Here is a 23218-nt window from a genome sequence, read left to right on the forward strand (position 1 = left end):
CTGGTCTGTTCTTCCTTGCAGAAAAATGGGAACCAGCAGAAGGCATAGGAACTATATGGGAGGAAGAGGAACACTTTGATGGAACGTAGTGCTGACTCATCGATTTTTCCTTGTAAGGTCAATGGGAAATTACACACATACAAAAGGTAAAGAGTCAACTTTTGCAACAAGTCTAACCACTGGCAATCGCTCAGAGTAGCATTCCAACCTATTTTTCTTTTGTCCACCATGCCACCTCAGTTTGGACACAGTCATATGCGAATCAGTCTTAAAATTGCTTCAACAGGAACAATCCAGTTCGAATTGCCAGGCCCTCCCTGAACCAGAACACGAGCAACCCAAGTATGGTTTCGCCCTGATTGGGATTTGTCAGTCAGGTGTAACTTGTTTGCATTGTCACAGTGAGTATGGGACTCATGTCTGAACATACCCTTGCCACTTAGGGAGGTATATCAAACACACATAAGAAATGCTAGCAATACATCTAACCACTGGCAATCGCTCAGAGTAGCATTCCAACCTATTTTTCTTTTGTCCACCATGCCACCTCAGTTTGGACACAGTCATATGCGAATCAGTCTTAAAATTGCTTCAACAGGAACAATCCAGTTCGAATTGCCAGGCCCTCCCTGAACCAGAACACCAGCAACCCAAGTATGGTTTCGCCCTGATTGGGATTTGTCAGTCAGGTGTAACTTGTTTGCATTGTCACAGTGAGTATGGGACTCATGTCTGAACATACCCTTGCCACTTAGGGAGGTATATCAAACACACATAAGAAATGCTAGCAATACATCTAACCACAGGCAATCGCTCAAATGAGTATTCCAACCCATCATTCTTTTGCCTACCATGCCTCCTCAGTTTGGACCCACCCATATGCAAATAAATCTCTTGATCCTGCTCCAATAGCAATAGTCCATTCCGAACAGCCAGGCCAAGTCCTCCCTGAACCAACACACAATCAATCAAAGACTTGTAATAGCAAAAGTTGCTTAAGATCAATTTTGAAGATTGTCAACAGTGTGTGTGTCTAAGTAAAGAAATAACTGGGGTGCTGGAGTTAAGGTGCACTTAGTGAGCAGATGGGGACAGAAGCAATGTCCTCCCCTGGTAGAAGTGGTGAGTTTGGGTGGGAGAGAGGAAACTCATATTTGTCACGCACAAAAAATACATCTTGTCTAAAGAGACAAAATACTGTGAAACAACCCTTTGCAGGGAGCCATAATGGGCTTTAACATCCTTGCTTGAGTGCAAGAAAAATGTGGATGTGTGTGCATTTGTGAGACGTACCCACTCTTCCCAACGAGCAAGCCTTTCTGATGCCTCTTCTGCCTCTTTTCTTTCCTTTTCAGACTTTAGTCTTGCTTCTTCAGCCAGATGCTCTTCAGCTGCTTTCTTTTCTTGTTTAGAAATTTCTTCGGGTGTTAAGCCATAGTTCCGTGGTTCCCCAACAGTTTGGGTGATGTGTTTCGTCACAGTTCTGTACTCGGGGTCATCATCTGCTGCTATATCTTAAATAAGACCACATCGGTTTAGACAACTTAATAAGCAAGATATTAGCTACAGCCTTAAGCACAACATAATTCATTTTAGATTTAGTCAGGCACATTGTATATAAATTGAGCAGCTGGTCATCTGGACCTCCAGTAAAACATTTTTGGGACTTTCTGCTGCATACACAAGAATGAAACACTGCTGTTAAAGGCTATCCAACACTGGCTGAACATCAAGACTGAAGTGACAACAAACACTATTAATAAGGACCACATTAAAAAACAAGTTACTTACCTTTGATAATGGTTTTTCTGGTAGAGCCTATATCTAACTGTATATTCCTCATCCTATAAATGCACGAGACGCCAGACTGGATCTGGAGTTTGTTTTATAGCAATTCTCTTGCATGTCAATAGGCGATGTCATGTGGCTCTGCGCCTGATCGGTCTCACCCGAGATATGATGTTTCGGTCACTATATCTGTGCCACCTCTGATGTCAGATTCTTTCTGATTTCTGTCTGTGTCATCGGATGCAGAACCCACAGAAATTAGAATATGCTAGTTGCAGATCTCTAGTTTAAGATCTTATTATTGGACCATATGAATCCATTCCACAGAATAGGGGGATGGTAGGACAGTGAGGAATCTGAGATTCAATGGAGTCTCTACCATGAAAGGCATTGCTAAAGATAAGTAACGTGTTCTTCTAACAGAGACTTCTAACTACAGATTCATCACCGTGTGAATAGATACCAAAGGAGTACCATGCCAGGTGGAGGGTCTGAGGAATGGCTCAGATAAGAAATCCTGCAAGACAGACTTGATAGTTGAAATTGCAAGACAGATTGAAATGCCTTCCCTCTGGGCCTGGCTATCCAGGCAGCATTGCTATGTAAATGTGTGGAGGGGCACACGCGTAGCAGCCTGGCAAATGCCCGAGACAGGCACACTACATGCAAACACAGTGGTAGCAACCTTTGCTCTGGTGGAATAAGTCCTTATGGGGCTTGGTTAGCCCATTGCAGATCTTAATGCATACAGCTATCCATCGGGAGAGGGTTCTTTTATTACACTGCTTTCCCCTTTTTTGCTCCAGAGAAGCACACAAAAAGTTGATTGTTCAATCAATGTTTTCTGGTCCAATCAATTTAAAATGTGTGTATCAGAACCGCATGCATCACAAGGCATTGACTGTGGAGTATTGCAACAGACTTGTGAACAGTATGCAACTCCACTTCCTGATTCAGTAATTTTCTTGTATGGACTTATTTTGTGAATTAGCACAACAATGACCTCACCCCTTTATTCTGTCATTCAGAAATCTTCCCACTTACGTCTTCCATTTACTATCTCCATAGTCTAGATGAGATATGCCTGGATGGCCCCATATGCTGAATGTGACAACATGTTCTAAGAAAAAACCTTTAAAACCCTGAACTAAATTTCCAGGAATAATTTTAGGTTTGCTAGGCGTAGAATGTCTTTAATTGGTGAGGTGGAAGGTTGGAGATTGTAGAGCTGGAAGGAAGAAGCGTACAGATTAAATATCTATCTAAATTAAAGCTTTAATATTTGGCACAATTCTAAAATGCTTCATCAAAATTGGTACAGGGGCGAGTTACACAATAAATATTTTCTTTTCTAGTGCCACGTGCTGCAATAGACAGCAATACAATGCCCATGAAGACCAGACTTCTTCCATTAGTGTTCTGTCCTTCTTACAGTCCTTAGGACTATTGGGCTTCAAACAATCATTTCTCAAAGTGTCCACCCCAGCTTTCAAGGCAGGCTTCTAGATGTTAGGGAGTTGCTTTTTTTCTTGCTAATTTTAAACCCATGATTTACCACTGTAACAATTTGTTTCTTAAGTGTATCAAAAATGTGTTTACAATTTTCTTACTTACAACTTTAATTTTCAAAAACAGTCAGACATAAAAACATTTCTTTTTTCAGGTATCCCTTCAGTTATGCTTTTACAATTCAAATCCTCCAGCCAGGAAGTAATTTCCACCTCTCTGGCCTCATCTTATCAGTACCTCTCTACCTGGCTTTTCATCTGTCTTCCGTATTAATCTCCCTCTTTAAGGGAAGATAACGAATCCTCAGCCTGGGATGACATAAAAAAGATTCTGTTGCAGTGTAGAAATATTTTGTTAAGGAACCCAACTACTTGGTGAATTTACAGGTGCTCAATTCCACATGTAGCCTTTTTCGCAGAAGATTGATTCCACAATAAAAAAAAACTATGATTAATAAAGTTTTTAAAAAAATGTATTTTTTTAAAACAGTATTTGTATAGTGTAGACATCAACTCCTGGGCAGCTGAGTGCTTATGAGCACAGGAAACGAGAACTGCAAGGGTGAAAAAAGTGAGAACGTTGAAAAAGAAATTACAGTCCTAGAGAGATTGTTTACTTTCCTACTGTTTGGTTTGGAATAGCCAATTTGAACAGATATGTTTTCAGTGCTTTTAAGAAAGTAATTGACAAAGCTTGATCCCTTTGGCAGATGATAAATGTAAGTCAGGTGAAGTATTTGTGTAATATTTGCTAACATTGTCTTAGGGATACCATTAAAATTTATGTGGATACTGGATTACAATTGCTATGCTATAGTGATTCTGATTAGATCACTGTAATTAAATGTGATTATAGAGGATATGATATTGTAGTCATTGCCAGTAACCCAGTCTGTACTTACGTTTTTGGTGTTTATATAGTGTACTCAGTGTCAGAAAATGACTGCTAGGCCCCAACCACTGCGGTCAACATCTTTTGTCACGGGGTTTACCCTATTATGGCTCTGCAAACTGAGCCAAATCAACCCTTTCCACACTTGACCTTTACGTAGTGCACAGTTACAGGCCTCTCAAGGAAATAGTGTGGGGAGGCAAGAACTCAGAATTTAGCAGTCAACCTACAGGCACAATAACTTAATTTGTAATCCACTGCTTACAGATAATCGAAAATGAAAGTGCTTTAATATCACAGCAATAATTAATATTACACAATCGGATGGGTATGACATACAGGGAGAAGGGAAATCCAGATGTTCGGACAGAGTGGCACCCATTTATGTGCATGTTGTTGTCAGATCCATTCAGTGTCACAAACAACCAGTGTGACACCTGAGATATGTATAAGGCCATCTGATGCCAGGGTGGCATGACAAAACATTGCTGGGATATAGAATCTGCAGAGTGAATGGTATCCATTAGAAAACTGAATAATAGCTTCTGCTCAAATAGAAATGCATAGCAAGACAGAGTGTATGGCAAATGAACATTGAAATCCCTCCTTTCTTGGCCACATGTATGGGACTGCTTCTCTTCACAACTGCGACCCTCAGCCTAAAAGGGATAAGTGTGAAAAGCCCACCAGGAGTAGGGGCCAACAATTAGACCTAGCTTTACTTTTAATGTGAATTGCAGATACGCCCATTTGCAAGCTCACTACAAATGTCTGGCCTACATGAACGTAGCAGATTTAAATAAGCTTTGGAAAAGGCAATAGGTTGGACCGTCACACCTCGTGCACTTGGAAAAACAATAAAAAAATCCCAACTTAGGTGCCAAACAATTGAAAACAAAGATCAATGTGTAAACAATACATGAATGTGATAAAAGAATTAAGGCCCATATTTATGGAAGGTTAGCGTTGCCTTAGCTCCATTTATTTTAAATCTAAAGTGGTGCTAACAACTTTATATTTATATTTTGATGCTAGCACTGTCTAGTGTAAAAACTTTGGAGTTAGCGCCATTTCTAGGAAACGCCAACCCACCTTGCGTCAATGAGATGCAAGGCAGGCATTCCCTTCCTAAAAATTACTCTAGCCCCCAGCGCCATATTTAACACCCGATGCTGAAACAACGCGCAAGTGGGAGGCGAACATAAATAATGGCCCTAAGCCCGCTTAGCACTATTATTTAACGCCTGGTCAGACCAGTCGTTAATGTGCAGGTAGGCTCATTTCCATGGGGGAACACAATGAAATGGGCAGAATGATGCCCACCACAACCCCTAGCATCACCACCACCCACACCACAGGGACACTACAGGAGGAGGGAGCCCATCCCAGGTAAGTTGCAGGTATGTGTATGTGTGTGGTGTACCACTGAGGGCCCCTTACATAGGGGCCCCTGGCTAGCACTGGGTATGCTGGTCTTGCCCTGGGGACACTGGTCCCCTGTGGTGGGCATTGGGGTGGTTGTAATGACTCCCGTCTATACTTAGACAGGAGCCTTTTTTTGGCTGCTTGTGCGTCAAAAAATGACACTAGGTTGACTAGTGGCAGATTTTTTGCCGCAAATCAGACTACCATCATTTTTTACCCACAAGCGCCATTTGCCCTAATGCTATCTCTCACCGGCTAGGGTCTCTTTTTGAGACGACAACCATTCCTTAGGGTCTTTTTTTGAGATGACAGCCATTCCTTAGCACCATTGTGCGTCATTTTATAAATACGGAACAGAGATTGCACTAGGCAATGGCGTTAGCTCGTGTTAAAAAAATGACGCACAACTCCGTTAGCGCAGTTGTGCGCCATTTTTCATAACTGTGGGACAAAATGTGTGATGGCACTGTGTCCTTTTTAGATGTAATATAGTCCCTCATATTTTCCAATACAGGTGTACGGATACCCCTTAACAGCCAGTAAAAAGAAGGTAAAACTAAACTACTCCTGTCCACCGATCCAAAATGTAAAGGACAATGCGTTAATCCAGTGACTGAAGGTTCCTGACCCAAATAAGCCAATTGCTGAAGGAGGGTGAACCAAAGCCCCTTAGAGTATATGGGGAATACAATAGAATTTCCCTGAATGGCGCAAACATCATTACACTTCAAATCTAACCTAAAAACTCATTTGTTATCACTATGACGTTCTACAATACCAATGTTGTCATTCTGTCCAATGCATGCATTACTTACCTATATGATCTGGGTGGATTTCGAGTTCATCAAAGTAATTGAGAACTGTCTCATCTTCTGTGTTTAAGTCCCTGAACAAGGCGAGATTCCGCAAGTATCGATCCTGAGTGTAGTGAGTTCCAACAACAACACTTTCAGGAAGATTGATTACACGTTTTTTAAGAAATTCATCAGAAGCATCTAGGGAGAAAATATAGTCTGGAAACACAAAAAATAACCAGTCAGAGACATCCCCAGCCACATTTCAATGCATTTCTTGAGTGCGTGCATACAGAAATAGACAGGGCCAGCGAATAAAAATGTGAAATACACAGATAACAACACAGAAGAGCAGGTCATCTCAGTTAGTCCTTGCTTAAGAGTGTCTTGGTAAAGGGTGAGGTATTTAGTGTACCCACTAAATACCATTATCCTGGTGTGAGGAATTGACGGGGTGCGTAAATAGCTCTTATTCCAAGTTTGTATAGCAAAAATAGGGAATTACATGTGCGCTTCAGTGTTTACCAAACTGATTTCCACATGTATCAGGTTTTATTCTCATATTTTCTCAGAAATATTTCACCAGGGTTGACCTAATCAAATCTCTCTGGCAAACATTGAGGGGGTGCACAAAACAGAACCATTTGAGCAGGGACTGAATTTAACCTCCCCTTTCAGAATCAAGATTCAAGTGTGAAAACCTGCAAGATGTGTCAGTATTGGTCTGTGAGGAGGCAGAAAACGCATCAGCTCTTGAAGAATGGATGTGAAGAGGCAGTGGTAACCCAATGGTGTGAGTGCACCGAAGTAACATCAGTCCTGTTACACGAGTGCACAGACAATGTCAGTCTGTGTTATGAATGCTCAGAGGCAGATTCAGCCTTAAGGCTTGAGTGTGCAGGATGTGTTAGTGCGCAGAGGCAGTGTCAGCCCTTTAGTATCAACGCACAGAAACAGTGTCACAGGTTTGTGGTACAGTGCATACAGACAGGGTCAGCCCTGGGGTCTGAATGTAGCGAGACCCGAGAAAGTGACAGCTGTGTGGTTTAGATACACAGAAGCACTTTTAGGCCTGGACTATGAATGCCAAGAGGGAGTGTCAGCAATGAGGTATCAATGCACTGTGAAAGTGACTGACATTTGTTAAGAGTGTACAGAGGTACTGAAGATCTAAGGTATGAATGAGGAAAGGTGGTTTCTGCTCTAGGGTATGAAAGGTAAAGCTATGTTAGTCCTATGTTATGAATGCAGAGGCATAGCCACCCCCACGGTGTGCATCCACAGAGATAATGCCAGCGGTGTGCATGAACGCATGGAGGCAGAACAAGACACTTCACAGTGTTCAGAAGTGGTGTTACTGATGGGAATGGAAGGCACAGAAGCAATGGCAGCCCTAAATTATGAATGTACAGTGGCAGTGCCAGGGATGCAAAATGAATGCACAGAGGTAGTGCTAAATATACAGCATAAGTGCACAGAGGCAGTGTTAGAGATAACACATGAATGCGCAGAGGTGGTGCTAGGGAAGTACAGTATGAATGTACAGAGGTACTGGTAGGTATGGAGCATAAAAGCATAAAGGCAGCTTAGGGTAGCATTTGTAAAACTCCACACGGTATTGTCAGAAGCCATTTGCTACGAACCCCAGGACTTATCACGGTCCTTGGAAGTTTTCCAACCAACACTTCACAATACTCATAAAGTCAATTAGAGTTTTACAATGTATAATAAATAAGGACAGAGATAAACGTATATTTTGGACATTTTTCCGTTTAACTTCAGAATATTATTCATTCAATCTACACATTATAGCCCTGAGAAAGTCCTTTCTGACGAAACACATGTCAGCTGTTGATGTTTGTGAACACAAGAACTGTCTTGGCGACATCTTTCTCAGCTACCTGTTTGCTGGAAACATGTTTGGTTGACTATTCATCAGACTTATCATGGAGGAATAAAAGATACCACTTTGAATCTGCGATGTGCCGTCGTTCTTCTTCTATTCTGCAAACAAACTAGTTGATATCTAATGGAAGGTGCGTGAATGTGTAAATGGAAAAAGTGTTGATACTAAATTCTATGGCCCCGAAGCAGCATGTAGACATCAGACGAAAAACGGTTGTTTCTTCCTCTATATGTTTTCACACAAAGGTTTACTTATTTGAGTCAAATGATTCACGTTTATCACCTCACTTGCTTTCAAACAGCAGACAGCGAAAGACTGGGATACTAGATATATGGTAATGCCACTGCTGCTTAGCAGACACAGTTGAATCAACCTTAACTGCAAGTTGCGTCCAATAGGCTCATTTTGTACTTTCACTTCTTGTATATGTGATGTATTTAGGCTTTCCTGTGTGTTTTCTGAGTTTATATTTTGTGTATTTCGTGGTGTTTTTCAACTTTTTTTAAAAATCACTGCTTATTGGTGTTTATTGTTCTGGCTAATTCCCCTACGTAGACAAAAAACGTTTTTTTTAATGCTTACAGAAGGTATTGCTGTTTTTGCAGTGATTGCGGCAGCATACATATTTAATCTAAAGTAGAGATATTGCAGGGTACGTAATGTCTTCCTATTGGCAGTGTCTCCAATGGACTTATGAAAAACTGTGCTAAATATAAAAGTCTGTGTATTTCAATCTCACAGATTTTCTCACATGGCCTCTCGCATCTCATTATCTCTCAGGCACATTCACTCTCTCAGGACTCTGTCTAGTTTACATTACTATTAATGGATAAAGAAAGTAACAAAATGTTACATCCAAATGTTTATGTTTTAATAAACACATTTCAGGAGACAGATATGGTCATGCATCGTTGCCTTATTGAATATTATGACATTGTAGGGATGGTCAACCCTACTAACAGAATAGTACCTTCTAACATTTGTACATTTTTTAATTACACCAGATAATTTGTAGCACTGCATTCTAAAACAACTAAAACGTGATGCTTTCACCATGTTTTACAATGATTTTCTGTACTCTTTGTGGACTACATGAAATTGGGTCTGCTGCTCTTGCATGAAGATTCATAGCCCTGCCTCCATGTCAGGTCTCTCACTTTAAGTCCATCCTTTTAAAGAACATCATATTTTATTCTGGAATTTGTAATTTTGCTGATAATGTAATTATGAGCTACAAATCCAGTGTAGGAAGCTGGCTCTCTATATAGTGCACTAAAATGAAGCACACTGTGCAGAGAGTCCAGTGGATCTTCAAAGGTTTGCAAAGGCTGAAATAGATATCGTAGTGTCGGTGAGCTGTCAGGCTTATCAAGGAGTCGTATTAAGCATCTGTTGTACTCAGAGAGGCAAAAAATAAGACACACACTAAAATAAATAATCTAAAACCAATTTTGCAAAATAACAGTTGCGTTTATATACACTTTAAACCAAAGAACTTAATTATAAGGTAAGCCGTTTTTAAATAAAAAATACTTTGCTATTTCAAAAATCAACACAGTGCAATTTTCAGTCTTCAATGTTATCCTATAGCAGGAAAACAAGAATGCAGTTTCACAGGTAAGTACACTGGGCAAGGTTGCACCAAGAGCGCACCCACAGTGGCATGGGGGGCTGCTGGGTGCAGAGGTCAAAGTCGGAGTCGGTGCCCAATTTTAGTCAATGGAGACTCGAGTGGACTGAAAATGAGCTGCTCCCAGGTAAGTATAGGTGGTGTCAGAGGTTGGTTTCCAGGGGCTGAGGCAAGCAAAGGGGGGGGGGAGGTCATAAGGCAGTTCCAAACTTACACCCTCAATGCCACAGGGGCGGCTGGGTGCAGAGTGCCAACATAGCGTCAGGCGCCCAATACTATCCACTGGAGACAGGGGGTATTGGCTGCAGCTCTGCTTACAGGGGGGTAGAGCGGGGTCAGGGGTTGATATCCTGAGGTTGAGGTAAGAGGGGCCACAAGGGAGCACCAAACATACTCCCTCAGCAGCACGGGGGCAGCTGGGTGCAGAGGGTCAACACAGCCTTGGAAGCCCAATGGGTTTCGATTGAAGAGATAACTTTCAGAAATGGACTACAGGCTCTGGCCAGGAAAGGTCAACCCACAGCTGCCCAGGTGAGTTGAGATGCTAGGGGATGTAGGGACACTGAAGGTCCAGCTCCCTAAGGCCGAGGGGCTCCGGGTGTAGGGGTGTCTTCTGGCATCTTCTGGTGTCTTCTGGAAACAGATTACAAGGCAGGTCGCGGTCAGGGGGAGTCCTCAGATTTAGGCTGCAGGCGTCACTGTGGAGCCCGGCAGGGGTCAACCCAAAGTAGACTCTTGGTCAGAAACGCTGGGGAACCTTCACTGGAATGGTAGGCCACTTAGACTCCTGCCGGGGGCGTCGGGTGCAGAGGTGATTTGAGGCAGCGGTTTCGCTGTTCCTCAGACAGACTTCTTCTTCTTTGGAGATGGTTCTTTTGAACACGTCCGCTGTCCATGGGAGTTCTTTGTGTTTATCAATGGCAGGCAGTCCTCCAAGGATTTGGAGGTCACTAGGTTGCAGGACAAATCGTCTTCTGGGTGCAGGTTATTTGAAGGCTGCAGACAGGCCGGTAGGGCTAGGGCCAAGTCAGTTGTTGTCTTCAGTCTTCTCTGCTGGGCGACTTCTGTTTTGTCCGTCTTTTCTTAGGTCAACTGGAATCTGATTCTAGGGTTCAGGGGTGCCACCTAAATACTGAATTGAGGGGCATTACAGGGAGTGCCAGGTGGTAGCCAAAGGCTATTGTCCTTTTGGGTGACTACACCCTTCCTATGACCACTTCCTTTGGGAAATGGCATAGCACAGACCCTATTGGCCTAATTCCTTCCATGCAAGATGTAGGAATTTAAAAAGTAGTGTCTACTTCAGCTTGTCTACCCTAGGGGTGAGACTGGCACGAAGTGGGTACACCTCCTAATTCACTTAATTTTCCCATCAGTCCTACAGCCAAAAGTGGGGTCAGGAACTGAGGCCAGCCTCCTCCACCATTTGGAGAGGCCTGGTTCGCATTTCAAAGACGGCAAGGCCTTTAAAGCTCCCTGCCCTGGAATGTCAATCCTGCCTGGGAGAGGAGGTCACACCTCTGCCCAGAGCAGGCCTTTTAGTTCTGAGCCCTCGACAGCATTGGCTCTCACCTCAGGGAGCCAGAACTCTGTCTTAAGGTGGCTGCACTGGTTTTGGCCAGTTAGTGCCCACACTAGATGTTGGTAGGTTTTTCAGGGGGCACCGCTAATATGCCCACTGAGTGAATGTCTTAATAAATCCATCACTGAATTTAGTGAGGGCTTATTAATACGAGATGTTTGATACCAAACATCCCTATTGTCAATGTAGCCTTCATGTAGCTGGAGAACTCTTAATGACCAGTGTCCAGCGCATGTACTTAAAATGGCTTCACTGTTCACTTACTATGTTTGAGAATCAATAAAGGCATAGCAGAGGCATATCTGCTCATACCGGAATGCCCTCCTACATAATATAATGCATTCTGCCTTTAGGTCTAGAAGGCTCGCTAGAGGGGTGACTTACATATATTGCATGCAGTGTAAAGGGGACAGGGCACACAGGCTGTGTGCCATGTCGTGTTTTCATTTTAGTTCTGTACCAAGACACAGAGCCTGCGAAAGCAGCACTGTGTGCACTTTGTGAGCGGTTACCTGAGGGTGGCACAGTTGGTGCTGCAGCCCTCAGGGGCCTTCCTTTAGTACCCCATGCCCTGGGTCCTAGTGGTACCATTTACTAGGGACTTATAGTGGTAGCTAAAGGTTTGCCAATTGGGAAAACAACTGTGCAGTTGCAGGGAAAGAGATCTGACACTGGCGGGCTGTTTAGCAGGGACCCATGCACTTTCAGTCGAAATTGTACCAGAAACCAGGCAAAAAGTGAGGGTTGACCATGTCAAAAGAGGCACTTTCCTACACCCAGCAGTAAAAAGTGGTTGGGTAAATTGTCATCTTTAGCAGAATGAATCACACAACAATGGGACACTTTGTATCTGTGACTTTTGTTGTTATGCTACTTTGGTATATGGAAAGCCTTGTGTCATGCAAAATATGATAGCACAAATTGATCATGATTCCGAGTAGTCAGCCATTTCAACAATCAGGGACAGAATTAAATACACCCAAAGGATCAGAATTTCCATAGTGTCTAACATTATTAGATCATACATGGAAACATATTTCTAAACTGTGCAACTTTAATCCAAGAGCACAAAAAAGGAAGACATAAAAGGACAGATAATTAACATGCTAGAGATGTCCCTAAACAACAAAATGCAAGCAGACTAATCTCACACTAGTCTTTCTTGCTGCTACTTTGTATAGCAAAGTCACATTGTGTTGGCCCCTTCAGGAAGAAATTTTCTTTCTTGCTTTATTTCTTTGAATGGCATTTTAGTTTGTCGATGTTCAGGCGTTTATCAATGTTTATATGTTTACACTGATGAGGGCTATTTCCTTTTCAGTGGGATGTTATTAGTTATAATAGTTATAGTAGGTTTAAACCTAAAACAAGAAAGCCTACATGAACATCTTGGGGTCAATATCAAGAGCATGGAGATCGCTCGGGAGCCATGGATATGTCACAGCTCCACAGATAACCGGGATTGAGTCTCTAATGTCAAGACTCATGATAGAGTAGATAGCCAATATTACAGCAATAACCACTATCCTGCAAGGGCACAGTCAGCAATATGACATGACATGATAAATATGTAGATCTGGGACTTCAACTGTCTTGTTCATTCTGTGTATTATTGCCAGAGAGTAACATGTAGCATAAAACACTGTTTTGAGCCACTGCACTTTGTAGATATCTCTAAAGCTCACCAGGACAGATTGTTTTGTCAAAGTTAGGTATTTTGCCTCTTGACTCTTCCTCTTCTTCAGTATCGTCAACTAAATGAAACAACAAAATACATTAGAATAATCTGTTCAACAATTAAAATACAGAGTTTCAGAAAATTACAGTTTCAATACAAGTATTTTACAAATGAGCAGAACACGTGGTAATATACATTTCTAGTTAATGAAAAAAGTGAAATGGCTAGTCACTGAATGAAACTCAACCTAGGAAACGCTCAGGTAAAAGTTACAGGATTGACACGCAAAACAGAATTGGCAGCTGCTATGGGATGCTGATTGGTTCAGACCATTCCATTCCATTCATATTACATCCCCTTTAGCACAGCCCCACAAACTGGAGGACAGAAAATTAAGAAACCTTAATGCTCTCAGCTGAAGGTGTTAACAAGTATTATGGCACTAGGTAATGAACAATAACACTTAATGAACCGAATATTACACAGAAAACATGCAATGTCTTTGTTGAAGTGCACTTGTCTATGAAGTTGAACAGCTGAACAATAAGAAAGCTTACAACTATGTACCAGTGCCTACCCTTCTCCCATTCTGGTTTGAAATTGTTTGTCCCAGAGATACTGAACTAAATAATTGGCTTTAATAAAGGCTTCCAATCACTCAAACATCTATCCTTTAGCAGGACAAAATGATGCGGAAAGTATGAGTATGCTTGTAAAATAAATATGAACATTATTGGTGTCTTAATAATATAACGTGATCAAAATGGCCAAATCAGTCTTAAAAAAAAGTGCAAATATCGGATAATAATTCTACAATAAGACTTCACCAGTTAAGTTTGAGTCCTACATTGCTGGAAGTTCTCACTCTTTCATTCAGACAAACAAAACAGTGAAGGTCGAATTAACCTAAACCACATTACTCTAGACCAGAGGTTCCTAACCTTTTGACCTCTGTGAACCCCAACTGAATGACTATTGCAGAAAGGGAACCACAGGCCTAAGCAACTTCTATGTTTTAACATAACAAAGCAATACCCCAAACTACTTAAAAATACATTAAATAAATACCCAAATTATTAAATGTTTTGTGTAATTTTATACAAAAAATATTTTTAGGTAACTATTTTTATTGGTGTTTTTAGGTGGCTACAACAGCACAGTAGATGAAAAATATTCCTTGAAAGAAATCAGAGCAACAGAACATTTCTCTGTGACAACTGTTAATCACAGTGCAGCGTTATGTTTGTTTCAAAGTCATCCAAAATCAGTGTAGTGTCAGCAACTCTGTGTTCCACCCAATCCTGTCATATATTGCCATACTTATGTCGGCATCCTCGTGCTCTATATAGTGGAATTTCAAGGGCCATGCAGCAGTCCATTCCCTGTCCTCATTCTTCCACCAATGGTGGGTCAATATCTCACCAATGTCAAAGTGGCCACGTTGGAGTTTTTCAAAAGTTGGCTTGATTTCTAAACACCAAACCAGTATGCTAGACTTCGGCATACCACATTTTGCTTCTAATGCATGCTCTCATTTTATTCCTAGACATGGGTCCAGTGCACACTGTGCCACTGGAACCAAGCTAACCCAACTGATAAACCCTAATATGCGTAACTGGTCTTGGGTTGCTTGTTTTCTGGTGCAGAGAGGAGCTATCCTGGCATTTAAGAATGAACTGTTCCTATTGGAGTAGGGTGAAAACTGATTTGCATAAGGCAGTGTCCAAACTGAGGTGGCTTGGTGTGCAAAAAAAATATTGGACCGGGATGTGGCCACGAATTACAGTGGCTGAGATTAATTCAAGCATTCCATCCAGCACTTGTTTTGTACAACTCATTTTGTCTGCACATACCAGTGCTTCAATGCAGGCCAACAATCATCCATACTACTCTTTGCTGTATTGGTGCTGCTCCCACAAATAAAGCTTAGGATACCAACATAATTAGCAGCCTCCAATTTCAAATTCCTTCAGGTTTACAGAGCGCTTTAATGTTTTCTATTTTAAATTTTGTTTTTGTATTATAAACTCTTTATTAATTTGCTGATAGAATTACATTTTCTAAACAGTCACAGACACTCTGAGTATGTCTTGCAGACTTTAGGATAAGAACTTCTGTTCTAGACTACAAGGCCACACACAGCATACAAATGTTTGCTAATATTGACAATGGACTGCACTGATCAGACCAAGCCTGTATGCAAAGCTCCTTTTAAATGGCATTTATTTTATTTTACCTAGGTTAAAGCAGAATAAATGCATTCCATTAAAATCTACTGATACAATAGTGTAGACATTCTGAAGCATCAAAAATGAGTTCCTTAATTAATTAATGCTTTTTAAGAACAAGTTTGCAGAAAGATTTTGTTTTTTGTTAAGCTAGTTTATTTTTATTTTGTACAAACAACACATGCAGTCCATAGGCCATTCAGAACTGTGATCAAGCATCAGTGACACTATATATTGTCAAAGCACATATTACATTGTTTTGGATAGATCATGAGATATCAAGAGTGAAGTGCTCCCACTAGTATTCCTATATCTTCCTGTGTTTAGTGGAAATCCCCTAGCCTGATCTATCTCTTTCTCATGATAACCAAAATGGTCCATCCCATTTTACCAAATGTAAAGTAAGGAGTGTGGAGAAAACTACTGGTGGCCCCCTCTAACATGTATGTACATTTATTTACTAGACAGAAATGCTTTTTGGTGTGGGACTGGTGAGTCAGGAGGGTCATAGATGATAAACAAGGAAGCCAACAAAGAGAGATTAAATGGCGGGAAACAGCCGAGCTGGGGGAGCTTAAAATATGATGAGTGGTAGCACTGTCAGAAGAACAAACAACAAAATCCTAGGTGAATTGTGTGGCCATTACTTTAGGTCAGACTATTTATTGGAGTAGGACCAAGACTGCAAGACTTGAATAAGGTTGATCTCTGTCTAGTATAGCATAGTTGGCAAAAAACAAGTGACTAGAATGCGCTCCAGAGTAATTACTTGCGGTTGAAATTAATTCAAGCTCTCCACCCATCACCTTTTTGTTTATCTCCATTCAATATCCTATGTGTGACAGGTTTGAAGAGACATAGAATCCATGCTCACTGGCCATAGAACTCAAGATGTACCTCACTGATGAGGCCTTAACAGGCCAAAATTGACATGGGATTGCTGGTGTCCCCTACCGGAGGGGGCCTTCACTGGCCATTCTGGTTTGGGTGTTCATATTTTAGCAGAAAGCTGAATTGCATATGGATGATGTCGGGCTAGAGTTGAATAGTTGGACAAAAATGATTAACTGCAATGTAGACCCGAGTAACTACCAGTGGCTAGGATTTATTTAGGGATTTCACCCATCACTTTTTTATTTTCCTCAGTGCACATCTTAAGTACGATAGATCTGTCCAGATGTGGGTCCGGTGTTAATGGTGCTAAAGAAATCAAAGTATACCCCACTGATGAGCCTGAAATAGGTTGAACTGGTCTAAGGTTGCTTGTGTTCCCATCTGGAGGGGACACTGTCTAGCAGTTCAGACTGGACAGTTCATATTAGAGCAAGACCAAGGTGGATTTGCATATGGCTGCTCTCTGTCTACAAAGATGTAGATTAATTGAAGCATTCCACACACACCCTTTTTGTTTTTCACCAAACCACATGCCACAAGCCAATTACGGCATGTTGAAGTCAGCAAAAGCAGGAACCCAATTCACATCAGAAACAAACTTCTAGGACCAGAAAGGAAACGCCCAAATTGGGCCAGAGTAGGAAGCAGGAGCTCTCATGCAGAGACAGGAAGCACAAGGTGACTGCCTCGTGCTGGACATAAGCAAAACAAGAGGGTTCTGTGTAAAAGTGGTCTTTCATAAATACATCTGGAGAAAGAAGTGTTTAAATGTATCTGTTGTGAATTTGCAGTCGTTTGAAAGACTCCAGGGTAAAGACAGTTCATGATGTATGACATAAGGACTTTGTCAACAAAGTGATGGGAGATTATGAAGAAGTACACCCTTGTGTTGTGTGCACTTCGCTTACACATTCCAGGAGTGAATTGTGCAATCACGTACATGAAAGGAGTCTAGGCAGTGCTTTCTTTAAATAAATCCATTCATATCTGTGTGCACATGTAGGCCCAGGATTATAAGCGAGCATTGTTTTTTTCATTTTGTATTGCAAGTAGTGAAATCAAGTAATTTAAGGCATGACCGCATATTTATTGGCTCTTATTACTGAGCAATGGGAGGGAGCAGTAATGCACTTGTTCACACAACAGTCTGTCTAAGATTGTCCTTTTGTATGTCCTAAAATCTGAGGGTAATTGTGCAGATACACTATAAAACTGCAAATTCGCCCCTGTGAATCAGACGTCTTGTAATCTTTTGTAAAGAACTAAAACAAGACTAACAAAATCATTAAAACTTACGGTTGAAGAGCTCTTTTGCCTGTTCATAGGTCTTTGGATATCCATCCAGGACAAAACCTTGATTTTGACAGGGCATGGACTTCAGCTTTTCCTTCATGAATTTTATCACATAAACATCATCTAGGCGACCTGAAGAACCAGAAAAATTAAAGTATGTATCTGTTCTGATTAAACAACTCTGGTATAACTATTCAATATTCATTATAAAACACTACTATCAAAACAAACATCAACTTCCTAGGCTCATAATTTATAAATAATTCAGAGATGCAAATATTTTCAAGTGACATACCATACTGTATGCTGTCACATGGAACAATATAAGCAATATCATTTCTTAGCTAATACCTTTCATGTCCCCCTTTATTCTGACTGGTAGATCCAGATTATATAAGTTAGCTTCTCTTGATTCTATATGTACTATGGACATTGCTGCAATATGCTGAAGATGGGAAAAGTGCAAACTCTTCTGCACCTTTTGTATTTTACTGATCTTGGAGTTAATGACAGCAGTCTAAGATATCTGCCTTACCGTTGTCGGCAATAGAACAGAAACTCTTCCAAGACTGTTCTGCAGCTCAGTCTATTCAGTCCGGAGGTTGTTCTGAAGTCACACATTTAACTTATTTAAGGCTAGGCCAATGCTACAGTGGTACCACAAAGTAATCATTCTTTTTTCTCCACTAGCTTTAGCCCCATGTGCCTTATGAAAGCCAAACCTTCCTTACAGTTCTCAACCCACTGAAATGGATTGCACTGAGCCATGCACGTAAGATTCGCCATCCATAATATGACCAATTATATTGTTACTAGCCCCTAAATCCTCACCGGGTTTATTTGCAATCAATTGAAATGGTACGTACACTCTCCTTCCTTGACACTTTTGTGTTCTGCCACAAAACCACAGCCCACACTCATTAGAACCAATTGCTTAATGGGCATATGCTTTTGTGCTGTGTGTGAAGCACTGTGGGCGCCATCTTCACTTTTCTCCATGAATGACTACGGGAAAGAAGAAGCTTTTGGAATGTTTTAAGCAGCTTGGTGATCACTCTATCCATAGCCAATATATTTGGGCCAAAGTTTATTCAGCTCAAGGATAGTACCCCAAAGGCATCAAAACGCCTTCCCATGTGGCCCATCCAGAGGAAAGATGGTGCTATTTAGGCAAGGACAGTCACTCAGGCCTTACGAGGCCATTGTTCATACATGATTTGCATCCGACACAATATTTGTTATATGTACAACACGCCGCATATACACAGTGTCTTACTCTGTATATTAAGCACTCACACAACCAACAAAAAACGCAATAGTCCCCATGAAGCACTCTGCTTGAAACTCTGTAAACATGTCTATATGGAATTTAATACAGGCAGTTAGGCGACTTTCGAGAAATATATGTGTTTCATACTTTGACCTGGGCCAACAAAAGGCATATCCCTTGATTTCACTTGATATTCTCCTTGGAAGCCTTGGGAAAATCAGACATTACTCCCTACTGTGAACTAAGTTTGTCTCTGCATGCAATGGTGATTAACTAAGTGTGGGTTTCCAACTGTCTATGAAATAAATCCTTTTTATATTTGCAGTCCACCTACTTTATTTAGGTTTTGGTAAACGAAATTATGCTTGTAACTTGATCTACAACTTGCACGATTTTGGCAATGAAACGGCTTCAGAAAGCATAATTCCCAACAGTGCCAAATCCGTCATTACATACTACACTCATTCTTTATTTAGGAATATCAGTTGTAGGTACAAAGGCTTAGTGTGGATCAACAAGAGATGCTGTGATTGTAAGTGGAAAAGAAGAAGTTTGCCTGGTTATGTCAGCAGCTGCTCTGTGATATATATATATATATACACATAGACCAGGACCGGTATTCTGCTTAATTAGAGACAACAATGTTGACTTCTCAAGAAATTACCAATCACATTTAGAGCAGTAAAGATGAAAAAGCCACTAATCTTCTACTAACACTGGACCTCTATTCAGGATGCATTAACAACAGCATGTACATGATGTACAAATACGTACTTTTACCAGTATTAAACCACTAACTTTTACAGACTGCATTTCTTTAGAAGTTAATATAATTTTGTACTCCCACAAGCATTCACACTCTTTGTGAAAACTGATGTTAGTTTTTAAAGAGTTTTACAATTTGTATTTTTATTTATTTAGCACTTCAGCTCTTGAACCGCACCATGCCCCCATCTCATTCACCCAATGGATGAACAGAACGAGCGCGTAATGTTACAAATCCTAATTCTTTCGGGCTCTTTTCAACGACGATGTGGACCGATGTAAAAATAATAACATGTTTGCTATAACATCTGAATACTCATGCGAACTAAAGAACAAACCACGACGTGCAGTATTTGAAACATAAATGTCCATACCCCCAGACTGCTCCATATTTTCCTTGACTGTGTCTAAAAGCTCTTGGTAATTTTCTGTGCTCTCTTCTTCTTCCGTGTCTTCTGTTCCTTCCATCTTACTAAGTTTTTCCTACATACAAAACCGTGCATTCGATATTTATTACGTTTTTGCCAATGTATACGTTACTCAACAACATGAATAAAACATTGTTAAAATTAAAATCAAAATGAATGCTGCCAAGCTTATTGTAACCAGTCCATTCTAAGAAACCATGTGTTTCTCCTTATCTAAATCTGTTGTGCCCTTCGTTGTACGATGGCTCGAATCAACCCTGGGAGAATAAAGCACTATTTGATCTAACAAGGAGGTTACTAAAGCCCAATTTCTGATTTTCCCTATCCAGTTAAGATCCTGGAAAGAACTCTGTTCGAGGAGCTACAAGTGGTTAAAGGAACCAAACAACGTTTGGGCCCAGCTCCACTGGCTTCAAAATAATATAAGACCCTGAGGTAACAAGTGCCTCTATCTTGAAAGACCTTGGGCAGAAGATGGCATCTGTGCTAGCATGACAATGAACTAGCTGTATCAGAGGCATTTGGCAGGAGTTCCCCAGCTCTAAAAGCAGCAGGACGGTTATTTTTAGTCAACAATTCCCACACTACCTTCCAATAAGGCACTCAACATAAAATTGCTCACTAAGTCATTTCTATCATAAACAGAGGCCAATAGTCAGCGCATTTATAAAGGGTTTACAAATTGATCATTTCTATCGAACCTTTAATAAAAGTACTGCATACACTGCAGTATAATTATTTCCACTACATTGCATTATTCTGCTTACTGGCGACGTACTTACCAGCCTTGCGATGGCTTCATTGATGACACCTTTAATGTGAACGTGATGAAGTTTATATTCTGCACTCAGTAGTTTTGAAACGGTCGTCTTCCCCACGCCAGGTGGCCCAAGGATGCAAATTCTGATTGGCTAAACAGGAAAATAAAAATAAAGTTTTTGTTTTATATGAGATGCTTATACTAGTGTAGGGTTTTTTCCAACGGTGTTGCACGGCTCTCACTACAGTTCCCGCTGGAAAATTACTGCCAGTGGTAGATTAGTTTGCAAACCCTATGATAGTCATACTGATACGAATGGGTGAATTTAAATGACTTACTCCAAATTAAATGACAGCATACTTAAGCTAAAAGAGATATGTGTATACCATAAACATTATAACCCTGTTGCTCAACTCTCCCAAAACACAATAATTTCCCTTTCTGCTAAAAAAACACAGTCCCCTTTCAAGATGTCCTACACATATGCTCACCCACATATATAATACTCCCTATCATGTCACAAATAATAAAGTTAAAACCAGATTGGATAAAAGAAGGAATTAATCTAATGGAAGTTACCAGTAAGTAACAACATTGTTACTTTCTCACCCCTATTCCTCTTCCGAGGTCTTGCTGAATGAGGAAATATTAAAGCAGTAGCAGGTGGTTCCAATCACATTGACACCATGTTGCATGAAAATGTCTGCCACGCCGATGGTGCATCATGGTGGCAGCTCTTTCCACAAAGCAGGTTAAAAATACGGAAATGAACACAAGCCCATGATCACTGCTGCCCAACTCACAACCAGAAACCTGAAACTTGAGAGCAACCGCTGATGTTCTCCTACAGTTTGTCTTCTGGGTCATCTAAAACACACGTGGTGCTTTGCGAGCCACTCTGAAGATGCAAGAACGATTCAATGATGTCTTGTTTCCACTTGCAACAGAAACTAGTAGGTCTATCATCTAACGGCAAGTCATAATTACCCTGCTCAGCTCCAACCCTTTAACAGTCTTAGAAGCACATATGTCACTGTTGATCATGCCTCAATGCTGTAAACTGCAACACACAACAACTTACTACACAAAAAAACTCACTCATAAAAGCAGAAAGATCCATTTGGAGACATAGGAAGAACCAGAACACAGAAAACATTTGATATCCCACATTTACATATGAAATACTGGGAATTAGGATACCTCACTTTCTGGAGAGAATATGACTGACAGCCTGTGGTCCGTGGACAAATTTAAACAAATGGTTACTATAAGGTATAGAATATATATCATAAAATGACAGCAAGGAACAAATCACGCTGGCTAACGCCATAACAAATAATCAATCAACGCCTGGATTCTACACTCCTAAAACATAACTGAGGGCCCAGCTGCCCACAGCACTTACAAGGAGCAACAAAAAGACTACAGCTGTGTTCTTCTGACTCACCTACTCTATGTATTATTTGCTTGACACAACAATATCTTCTAGAAAAGACTCCCAATCCGTGGACCATAAAAGGATCGCATCAAAAATCAACATGACTGAACCCTCTTTGGCACCAAACCAGAGAGCAATGGCACCGGGGAGTTACATTGAGCAAATATGCGGTAAAGGGCGATTGACACGCCTACTCCCTCTCACAGCCACGGTGGTCAGAGCTTGGAGAAGGGCCATAAAGCATATTGGATGGAAGGAAATTCCCATGCTGGAACCCCCCCTCCGGGAGGCTGTGGGGGGAAGGGCAGGACACACCAAATGGGACCTCCTGGGGATCTTGAACCTCGTGCTATATGGACTACAGGAAGCTCGATCCCCTTTGAAAAAAAAACACAGGTGGAATATGAACTAGCGAGGAGTCAATACTTGCGATACATTCAAATTTGACACCTCATTGGAGGATATATGGGTCAGGTAGAGGAGCTCCAGGAAGAGAGCCCCCTAGATTATTGGGTGCTCTGTGCCCCTTTAGACAGACACACCATATCGGCAGTGTGCAACATCCTGTTGGCCAATAGTACCCTGCTGCTCCAAGCCCTTAGAGAGAGGTGGGAGGGGGACCAGACAGGCTCGAGGATGACGAGTGGGGGGAAGGCCTGTCGCTACCCGGGTAGGTGGTGATCCTGGTAAACTTTAGATTGATCCAGCTTGAAATACTCCACAGGGCATACTTCACGAGGTATCAACTATTTGCTGTGAACAGATGCCCATCTGACAATTGCGCAAGGGGCTTCTCAATGTGGGGCACACTAATTCACATGATATGGGAGTGTCCTAGGCTATGGCCCTTCTGTGCAGGTGTCAGAGGCAAGGTGTCTGGGGTCATCAACATCACACTGGACTTCACACCAAAACGAATCACGCTAGGCATATGGGGTG

General features: G+C 41.3%; 1 protein-coding gene across 1 annotated transcript in view; it reads right to left on the minus strand.

Annotated features, from left to right (window-relative positions):
- Positions 1 to 23218, minus strand: part of AK7 (adenylate kinase 7) — a 225742-nt gene that overhangs the window by 48742 nt on the left and 153782 nt on the right. Inside the window, exons 11-16 of the mRNA XM_069208273.1 lie at positions 20864 to 20992; positions 20028 to 20136; positions 17622 to 17750; positions 13211 to 13279; positions 6429 to 6626; positions 1294 to 1514 (exon numbers count right to left, since the gene is read on the minus strand). Coding sequence (XP_069064374.1) covers positions 1294 to 1514; positions 6429 to 6626; positions 13211 to 13279; positions 17622 to 17750; positions 20028 to 20136; positions 20864 to 20992 — 855 coding nt within the window. The remainder of the gene's footprint in view (positions 1 to 1293; positions 1515 to 6428; positions 6627 to 13210; positions 13280 to 17621; positions 17751 to 20027; positions 20137 to 20863; positions 20993 to 23218) is intronic.

Source organism: Pleurodeles waltl, chromosome 9 (assembly GCF_031143425.1).
Source record: "Pleurodeles waltl isolate 20211129_DDA chromosome 9, aPleWal1.hap1.20221129, whole genome shotgun sequence".
Classification (NCBI taxonomy): Eukaryota; Metazoa; Chordata; class Amphibia; order Caudata; family Salamandridae; genus Pleurodeles; species Pleurodeles waltl.